The 9449-nt window shown below is 52.6% G+C and overlaps 1 protein-coding gene and 1 long non-coding RNA gene across 4 annotated transcripts in view; one reads left to right on the top strand and one right to left on the bottom strand.

Moving 5' to 3' along the window:
• Nucleotides 1-1708: 1708 nt before the first annotated feature.
• On the top strand, nt 1709-5815 carry LOC115274796. 3 transcript variants are annotated; one of them, XR_003901257.1, is made up of 4 exons: nt 1709-1797; nt 2159-2287; nt 2630-2713; nt 5373-5815. It is a non-coding gene; the product is annotated as an uncharacterized LOC115274796 (long non-coding RNA). The 3 variants fall into 3 exon arrangements; XR_003901259.1 differs by having other exon boundaries at nt 1764-1850; XR_003901258.1 differs by lacking the exon at nt 1709-1797 and adding an exon at nt 1875-2050.
• A 1002-nt stretch (nt 5816-6817) lies between these two features.
• FLNB (filamin B) overlaps nt 6818-9449 on the bottom strand; it is a 139133-nt gene continuing 136501 nt past the window's right edge. Inside the window, exon 46 of the mRNA XM_029917885.1 lies at nt 6818-8511. Within this exon, the coding sequence (XP_029773745.1) occupies nt 8324-8511 (188 nt within the window). The 3' untranslated portion in view covers nt 6818-8323. The remainder of the gene's footprint in view (nt 8512-9449) is intronic.

Below are 9449 nucleotides of genomic sequence, written 5' to 3'. Positions count from 1 at the left end.
GTGTCCACCCTCAGGAAGCCCTGGACACGTGGCTGGGGGTTGCCATGGAAACCCTGGACCCCGACTCCTCAGGCACGGCTCTGACACTTGACGGCTTCCTGGCATCATCCAGACATCAGAATGACAGTGGGAATTACTTATTGTGTTAAGAGGATGACCTTAGACCCGGGGTATAAGAACTCGGGCCAGTGTCCTGCACGGAGGACGCGCCATTGATGTCCCCTGCTGTTTAACAAGCACCTGCTGGGTGCCAGCCGCTGTGCCGAGTTCTGTCTGCCTGAAACCGCGCCCCTCTGGGCCGGGCCTCTTGCTAAGCTCCTTCCCGGATGGAGAGATGGAGGCTTGCAGAAACAGTGTGCCAGCCCCGGGGCGCACCGCTGTGTCCGGTGCCTACTCCGTGCCAGGCCCTGGCTTTACTGAGTGATCCCACTCGGGGGAATCCTCACAGTGACTTACTGGCAGCTCTCTTCCGTCAAGTTTCCAGGTGAGGAAACTGAGGCTCAGCAACGTTCATTTGGTTACACTGGGATTGACTCCCAAACTCACACCCATGTGTTACAGACACAAAATTCTCCCACAGAACGTGACAGCATCATGCAAGAGCCACAGGGAGTGGGGCATAGGCAGAGGAGGACCCTCCAGTCACCCAGCGGCATCATAAAGTCAGCCTCCAGGATCCTCACACCCTCTGCTTCTCCTACCAGGGAGCTGCAGACAGGAGTACCTTTGAGAAGGAGGTTACCCATCATGCCCCAGGACCACTCACCAATCCACTCTGCTCAGTATGCACTCATTTATTCATTCAAAACATTCGTTTGCTCTGACCCTGTTGCCAGGCACTGAGCCAGGTACTGAAGGAACACAGTCCACATGCTTCCTATCCTCAGGGTTCCACACTCAGCAGGGAAGACAGACTCATAACCAGGGGGGTGGGGAGCAGGGAATTGGGGAGATGAGTAGGGAGGGCTTCCTGGAGGAAGTGCCATTTGTTGGAGAACTGAACCACGAACATGAAGTAACCAGGCAGAGTAGGGGCAGAATGTTGCAGGCCGGGACTCCCCCAAAGGCAAGAAAGAACATGGCTGTCTAGACTGACATCTGTTCCTCACTCTTCCCAGCTGCGAAGTGAGGCCAACGAAGACGTTTGTGGCATTTGGGAAGATTAAGAGCCAGCTGGTTAAATAAGACAGCCTGGGCCTGGTGTGTCTCCTCTGGAGCACTCACAACAGTCATCAATTAACTGTGCAGTCACCTTTTTAATCGAAGCTGTCTGAGCCGGCTGCAAGCACTGACCATGCTTTCGGCACTGAAGGCCTCTCTGTGTGCCAGACGCTGCAAGCGAACAGAGCTGCCAAAATGTTCCTCACGGAGCTTGTGCTTCTGTGTTCTGTCTTGCTCAGCCCTGCACCTGCATCTCCAGAGCCCCTCCGGGGGTACTGTCTGGTATACAGGTGGTGCTCTGAAAAAGTGCTCAAGGGACGGACGCATAGGCAGACTTCACATTGGTTCTGTGCCTTGAGGCGTATGCAGGAAGGACTGAGAAAGGAAAGTCAGAGGAATTGCGGGCTGCGGTGGCAGGACCCTGTGAACTCAAGCAGGCCTCGCTGGCACAGTCCGCCCCAGTTTGGGTGCGTGGAGCAAGGGCAGAGGTGGGCGTGTCCTTCGCGTCTTGGGAGATTCGGTGCCTTCCGGACCACAGGTGGTCTTCCGGGAGGCGGTTCGCGCGCCCAAAGCGACCCCTGGCGGTCACCGCGGCGACGACAGCCGGGGCGGCGGTTCTCCCGACAACAGGCGCTGGTGGATGGAAAGACAGGGGCTGTGCAGGGGGTGGACGGTCTCCTCCAAAGAGGGTAGCGGGGGTGGAAGGGTAGAAAGGCGTCCCCAAAGTACTGCCTTCCAACGGGTTCAAGGACAGCCGTTGGCCCACACGGAGAGCGCCCACCTGCCAGCCAGGCCCTTGAACGCGCAGCACGGCTTCATGGCCTCCTTCCTAAATTCAGACTGGTTTTAACACAGCCTTGACCATTACTACTTGTGTGGCGCTGCACAGGTCACTTAGCCTCTCTGAGCCCTGGGAAATGCCCCTGTAAAAAATGGGGATAATCGTAAGACTCAGTGTCTAGCATTAGTGTTACTTATTACACTTTATTTTCCCTAGATTAATTCATTTCAAATCCATCCAGTAACTTCTGCGAAGGTGTGGGGGCAGCCCCAGGCCTGCCTCTGGCCTAGGACTCTGCTAAGGGAGAGGGCTCGCTGAAGCCCGGAAACCAGGGGAGGCTAGGAGGTGAGCTGGGACCCTCCCAGGTGCACCTGACTCACATAGCTCTCCTCCTACCTTTCTGGCCACTATCCCAGGCCACCGAGGCCCCACCCTGCTCCTAGTGCTGCCACTGGTCACCCCATCCACTCCCACTGAGGATTCCCAGCCCAACTTCCAGTGCTGGGCTCTGTCCCAGGCCAAGTGCCTCTCCTATTTGTACTTATTTGTATCCTTAAAGTAGCCCCTCCTGGATTTAAACTCTCTGTGCAGAAGAATCCTCTTGAGCCCCTTTCACCAGTGGTAGTAATTTTATGAATGCTTATCGTGTACTAGACACTGATATGTTCTTTACATTCATTTTGTCAGTTAACCCTCAGAACACTGTATGGGGTAGGTCCTATTACCCCATTTCATTGGAGAGAAAACAGAGGCGATGAGAGTTCTTTGGAGGTAAGTGATCTGCTAGAGGTCATGGCAGGATGGGCTTTGAACCTGCCGGCTCAAGCTTTGAACCACCATGCTTAACAGAGCCCTTTTCCTCTCATTGAGGTGCCCCTTTCACTTTGCATGGGGGAGCTGAGTCTTCCCCAAAACTCAGGCAGCTCCTTTCCCAGCAGCTCTGGGTGGGGAAGGATTTGGCCAGCCATTTGGAGGATGGTTGGTTGGGAGATCTTTGTAGAGGTTGATCTTAGAATGGAAGTTTCCTACTTTCCCACTGTGTGGATGAGGGCACTGAGACACAGAGAGGGCTTCCTGGAAGAGGTGCCCTTTGAGATCTTAACTATGAACAAAAATTAGCCAGGCAAAGAGTAGAGGAAGAATGTTGCTGACAGGGACTCCCAGTCTACAAGGCAAGAAATGGTAAGTCTGTCTAGACTGCTCTCTGCGCCTCAGTCTTCCCAGCTGTAAAATGAGGACTATAAAGAAGTTTGAGATATTTGGGGAGATTAAGAATCATCTGGTGTCTGAGCCAGTATTGGGTCTGGACTTGAACCTGCAGTGCCTGGCACACTGCTTTCTGAGCGTTTCTCACACACTAGGCTACTCTGCTGCTAATGACGCCCAAGGCTGGCATTTCCAGGGCATGGCGCCGCTGCCAAGATTTCCTCTTCCTCGGAGACCACCCCACCAGGGTTCAGCATCAGCTCTGCACCAAGAATGTCAATGCAGTCAATGCCGACTGGGAGAGGCATCCTGATGTCTTGGGAAGGCAGCGGTTATGGCAGAGAGAGTCATGTCAATACAAGGCTCAAAGACGCTTTCATCTTTGAGCTTTGTCCTTGGGGAGATAAGCAAGTCTGAAACACGTAACACCCTTGGATGCGAGTCACAGGTCAGGCTCATAAATTCTCCATCTCCTGCCTGCCTGCTTTGGAGAACTCTTGGGGAAGAGAGAAAGGGTGCCGGATGGGCCACCCTAAATTCCTTGCATATGAGTTGGTCCCCTATGGGCTCAGGGACCCAGACAAAAGCCTTATCACGAAGCAAAAAGGATCCCTTTGTTTAAGAGATTCCTCCCACCATGTTTGGTCAGCATCCTTAGGACAAAGCTAGAGGGAAAACATCCAATTCAGGCTTGCCTTGAGCGATGTGACATTTTTACTCCCTCTTCAAGTTATGATTTGCTATTGTGAGAAGGAAAAAATTTAGCCAAACAAGATGTGTTTCTGGGAGAGAGTTTTCATTAGTGAAATGCCCTGATTACAAAGGTCCTTTCCCCTCCAAGTTAATGGGGATTTGCAAAGATTCCATTCCTTTCCTAGACCTTGCTTCCATCAGGCTCAGCAGTAAGCCCAAAGAGCATTTAAATTAAAGTGTTTGTTCCCCATTTTAAAATACAAACTTATATGTTTGGGGGGGACAAGGATCAAGTACTCATTTTCCATTTACGTTTATTCTGCTAATTTTTAAGGCTGTGCAATTTTTAAGGGAAATTAAGTCCCTGGTGCCTGACTCGTTTTACACCAAACTCATCAAGATGTGGCTTTCAGGGCCCCTTTGAAGTCTTAAGACCAGACATATGGTCAAGGGCCCACGTGCCTATAAGTGTATTGGAAACAGACATGTTAATAAAATGTTTCCTTCTTGGCAGCATGGCCGAGAAGGCTTGAGGAGGGCTTGCATGGGGTGCAGGGGGACACTGGACGAGGAAGAGGCAGGCATTGGGCCTTAGAAGGGGACAAGGCCTTCGCTGGGTGGAGGATCTCTGCAGGTCAACTATCAGTGCTGTCTGCTCTAACCACTGAGGAGCGGATGGCCTATCACTCAGCTCCTGACGGGAAGGGGGCAAAATCAACAGGTGGAAGGCAGAAAGGGCCTGGTACCTGTTCAGGGTCAAGTTTCAAAGTCATCGAGGTGTTTGTGCAAACAACAGCCTGTTCTTATGTCAGCAAGTCCAAGTGCCCTGTGGCTCTGGCCATTGAGCAGCAGAGAGGTGCACAGCCCCTGAGTCGTGTGTGACTTAATGGGCGGCCTTGTAGGAGGAGTTGGTCACAGAGAGCAGTAGCCAAGACTCACGGCTCCCAATGAGATTTTAGGTGATCCTCACAACCATGCTGAGGGAAGCATGGTCTGAGAGGTGAAGCAACCTCCCCAAGGCCACACAGCCACCGAGCGGCCAAGCCAGTGTCCAAACTCTACCTGATGCCAAAGTCCAGCAGTTTACATACCAACGCTGCCTCCGGAGCAGAAAGCAACAGACTTCACCATATTGAAACCGGTGGCCATGCCCCCACGCTCCACTGAGGGCAAGCTTGGCACCGCTGGGCAGAGCTAAGGCCACAACCCCCTTGGGAGCCTGGGAACAGTTGTTCCCAGCATGGGCCCACAGATGAGGGCGCCCTCTCCAGGAGGAGAAGCAAAACCTCCTTCCCTCCCCCCTCTCAGAGGGAAGGAAGCCTCCATCTTGATCAACGACAAGGCGTCAGTGCTGAGGGAATGTGGGGCAGGTGGAAGGCAAAATACAGGCTGGCACCTGCTCTCCACCCCCCAGGTGGGATCTGTGTGATATTCTTCAGACTCTCCTGGCTCCCAAGAACAAAGGAAAGGGGTTTAAGTGCTGGTGGGAAACTCAGGCAAATGAAAAACTAGATTCTCTTCCGGCCTACAGCCCACTGACGTGTCCTGGAGACCCGCAGAATGACCTCCCTCTAGCCCAGCTGCCTCCATGATGACACCATGCTAGGAGCAGACGCGAACCTTAGCTTAACATTATCCCAACTTCGAGGATCCTGTAAATCTACTTCCTTTATCTCAACTGCCCCCAAGATCTATCTATGCTGGCAGTCACGCGCCCAGATTATGGGCCCCTGATATACATCTGAAGGGTCTCATGACTGAGGTTCATTTAATGATAAATGGTGTTTCCTTAGCTAAGCTAGCCCCTCAAGGTCCTGGAAACGTTGCTTCCAAAATTCCTCGGAGACCCACTCTATCCCTCACCCCCTCCCAACCTGAGGGCATACAGTGAGTTACCCATCACAACCCAGTGCAGCTCTTCCCGCCCACGGGTCCTGTCCCTGTGCTTTAATAAAATCACCTTTTTGCACCAAAGACGTCTTCAGGAATTCTTCCTTGGCCATCGACTCCAGACCCCACAAGCCCCCCATCACCCCAAAACTTCATCACCAGGAAGAAACACCCAAAGGATCCAGTCTTCCTTCCCTGCTTTTCCCTTTACCCCTCACCCCCAGTGGAAGGCTGGGGGGCCCAGCAGGGTCTTCAGGGGCTTATCTGGGGGCTTCTGGTGCCCTTCCTTCTGTGTTCCTGCTACCAAAGGTATAACCAGGGGTGGGGCTCCCACACTGGGGACAGAAAGACGAGGGCCTAGGGTCAGCCCCACGTGAGCCTTGACACTTCGATCATGTCCATACAGCACCAGGCTGGTATCCACATTGTAAAGTGGTGCCACGGGAGTGCCCTGAGGGTCAGCAGGAGGTCAGGGGCTAGCGATCCTGAGCACAACGTCAGGCACAAGCTCCTCCTAGCAGAAGAAGCCCTTTGTCCAAGGGCAGTCGGAACAGGTGACAGAGTTTCTTATTTGAGTGAACTCCCTAAAATGACAGTTTTCTCAGATCATCAGGCTTCCTTTCCTAGAGGCTGTGTTGGTGTCGGGGCCCATGAGTCCCTTCCCCAGGGCCCTCACTGCCAGGCCCAGCCTGTCTGGCTGGCCTCTCCTGATGAGATCTTCCCAGGGGGCTCACAGAGAAGCAAGCCATCCCCTTGCAGAAGAGGCAAGGCTGGGGGGCGCCTGGGAGGCTCAGTGGGTTACACATCCAATTCTTGATCTTGGCTCAGGTCAGGATCGCAGGGTATGTGAATTTGAGCCCCGCATGGGGCTCTGCACTGACAGTGGGGAGCCTGCCTGGGATTCTCTCTCTTGTTCTTTCTACCCCTCCCCCAACCTCCAAGTGCCCGGTCTCTCAAAATAAATAAACATTTACAAAAAGGCATGTCATGTCAAAACAAGCTGCTAATCATGTGTCCCCTCCACCAGGAGCTGGTCGGAGACTCAAACCATTTTTTCAGAAACACCACCCTCCAAGAACATCAAGGGAGCCTGACAGAGAAAACATTTAATAAGTTATAAGATACAATTTACAGTCAGCTTTTGATTCCAGTTTCGCTTCCATGTCCCAGTTTACAAAACCTGTGTCCATTTCACATCAGGCTTCAGGCTCTCTGGTTTCTAACAGGTGGGGCTACTGTCAACATCGGTCCCAGCTGCTACCTCCTGGTGACTGTCCCACCCACAGAGGCCCTCGTGACAACGGCGGTCACTTCCTTAGGATGGAGCACCAGATCAAAAGAGTCTGCCTGCCCAGACCACACCCCCATCTGGGCTCTTAAGTCAGGCAGTGTTCCCCGAATGCTTTAACTTTACTCCAAAACCAGCTCATGTCAGCGGGAAGGGGCACAACACGCCTCACACCCCATTTTCGGGAATTTGCACCTGCACGGTGCTTTCCAAACCGCCTCAGATGATGTGGTCGGGGCCACATGAATGCAAAACCACCCAGCGCTGCGTAGCTCTATTTCTGCCCAACGGTGAAAGACCCCCAAGGGGCTCCTGCTGCCCTTCCCACCTCCTCCGCAAAGGTCGGCAGGAGTTTCACTCATCCTGCCTGTACTTATTTTTCAGAAGCAATTCCAGGGCTGACTGGAGGTGGTTGTGGAGTGCTGTCCCGGGACAGGCTTCTGGGTATGAGGGCGCTGACACGTGGCCCATCTGTGGTCACGTCCAACACGCTGGCGAGACTCACCACACTGACCAGTAGCTGGAGTGTGCGTTAAGCACAAAGGCTCGTGCTGGTTAGAAACAAAAGGGATCTTTGGCAGGAGGGGACTGCACCCTTGGACCCAGCCAGCTCAGTGGCCTTCGAAGACAAAAGCAAACACATGGCTGCCAAGAGGGGCGCCTGTTACAACTTTGCAGGAAAATAAATACTCAGCGGAACGAGAGGAGAGGCACTAGGAAGCACCGAGGCGGGTCCACCACCGTGTCCTCACTACCTTCTGCAAAGTGTAGAAAGACCACGGAGGTGCAGGGGTGTGGGGAGGAGCAGGGTTGAAACGATGGCATCTGCCTGAGAGCCTTGTATGTGATAAGGGCGCCGGGAGAGAGGAAGCTGGTTTTAAGTCACCTTTTCTAAAAGACAGCCCAAACCAGGTCGCCTCTTCCCCTCGTCCCACCCCGCCAGGCTGGTTTGATTTCCTTTCGCAAACTGGCTGGCCAATTTTGTTTTCGAGAAATGCCAATCCTGTAGGCAACCCGGGTCTGTCTGCAGGGGGTGATCTGTGCCACCAAGAGGTCCGATTTGAACTGAATGTACATGGAAATCTCAGCCCATTGAATGAGTTTGCATTTCTTAAGAGTCCCCAACATGTCCCTAAGGAGTCAAGTCTAGGACTTATTTCTGTAGGCACTTTAGATCGGCAATGTTTTCAGGACGAGGGTTCAGACCCACAATGAGGCTGGAGGGAAACTTTGTATAAAACAAGTTACAAACAAGCAACAAAAGCAACCACCAGAACTCCTCCCAGGATTCGATGAGAACCGTTTTAAGGCACCGTGACGTGGAAAGGGCTGCCGGGGATGTGCTCCTCTCCCCACTTCACAGCCAGAACATAATCCCCCTTCTCCTTGACCACGTATGTGACATTGTATTGTTGGTTGCCCACATGCTTCATGGAGACCTCTTCGCAGGGGGTGGTTGGTCCATGGACACCGATCAGCAGCATGTTGGAACCTGGGAGGCAGTGAAAGGTGGTTACTCCATCAGGATGCATCAGAGAAGGCAGAGGAAGGGGAGGGGATATGGGGACCAAAGGAAAGGTACCAGTGACAGTCTGGTGAGATTCTACAATGATGCTGGGACCTTTGGGAGGTGGAATGGTGTGGCAGTGACTATGCCATGAGCATAAACTCATAAAGCACGATGGTATGGGTTCAAATCCTGCCCAGCCACTTCCTAGTTGGGTGACCTTGAATGTGGAATTTTATCTCTCGCTGCCTTAGCTTGCCCATCTGTAAACAGGAGATGATGCTAGCACCTACCCCATGAGCTTGCTGTGAGGTTTACAGCAGTTAGACGTGAAGCCCTTTGCTTGTAGCAAGGGCTAGAGAAGTGATGACCACCCTGCTCTCATTAATCCTCATAAAAAACTTAAGGAAAGTGCCTTTATTACTCCCATTTTAGACAAGAAGAAACTGACTTTTAGAAAGAAACTTCTAAACTTCCCCAAGGTCACATGGCTAAATTGGGGGGAGGAAGGAAGCAAGAAGAGAGGGAGAGAGGGGGGAAGGAAGGAGGGAGGGAGAAAGACAGGGGGGAAGGAAGGAGGGAAAGAGGGAGGGAGGAGGAAAGGAGGGACAGAGAGGGAGAAAGGGAGGAAGGAAGGAACGAAGGAAGGAGGGAGGGAGGGAGGAAGGGGGAAGTAGTAGAGCCAAGTTTCCAGCCCAGATGTGCTAGAGGCCAGAACCCAGGCAACTAAACCACTGACACCCAAATAAATACCCAAGTTCAACCTGCATTTAAAGCAATTACTGGAACAGAAGGGGCCAGATTACTGATTCAGTTTGCCCATCTGTAATGGGGATAATGCCACCTTTCTCGTCTACCTTGAGAGCATTTGAAAGAATCAAGAGGCTACAGAGAGGAAAATCATTTAAAAACATTAAGTGCAG

Source organism: Suricata suricatta, chromosome 12 (assembly GCF_006229205.1).
Source record: "Suricata suricatta isolate VVHF042 chromosome 12, meerkat_22Aug2017_6uvM2_HiC, whole genome shotgun sequence".
Taxonomy (NCBI): domain Eukaryota; kingdom Metazoa; phylum Chordata; class Mammalia; order Carnivora; family Herpestidae; genus Suricata; species Suricata suricatta.
This window is presented reverse-complemented; position numbering and strand designations above follow the sequence as displayed.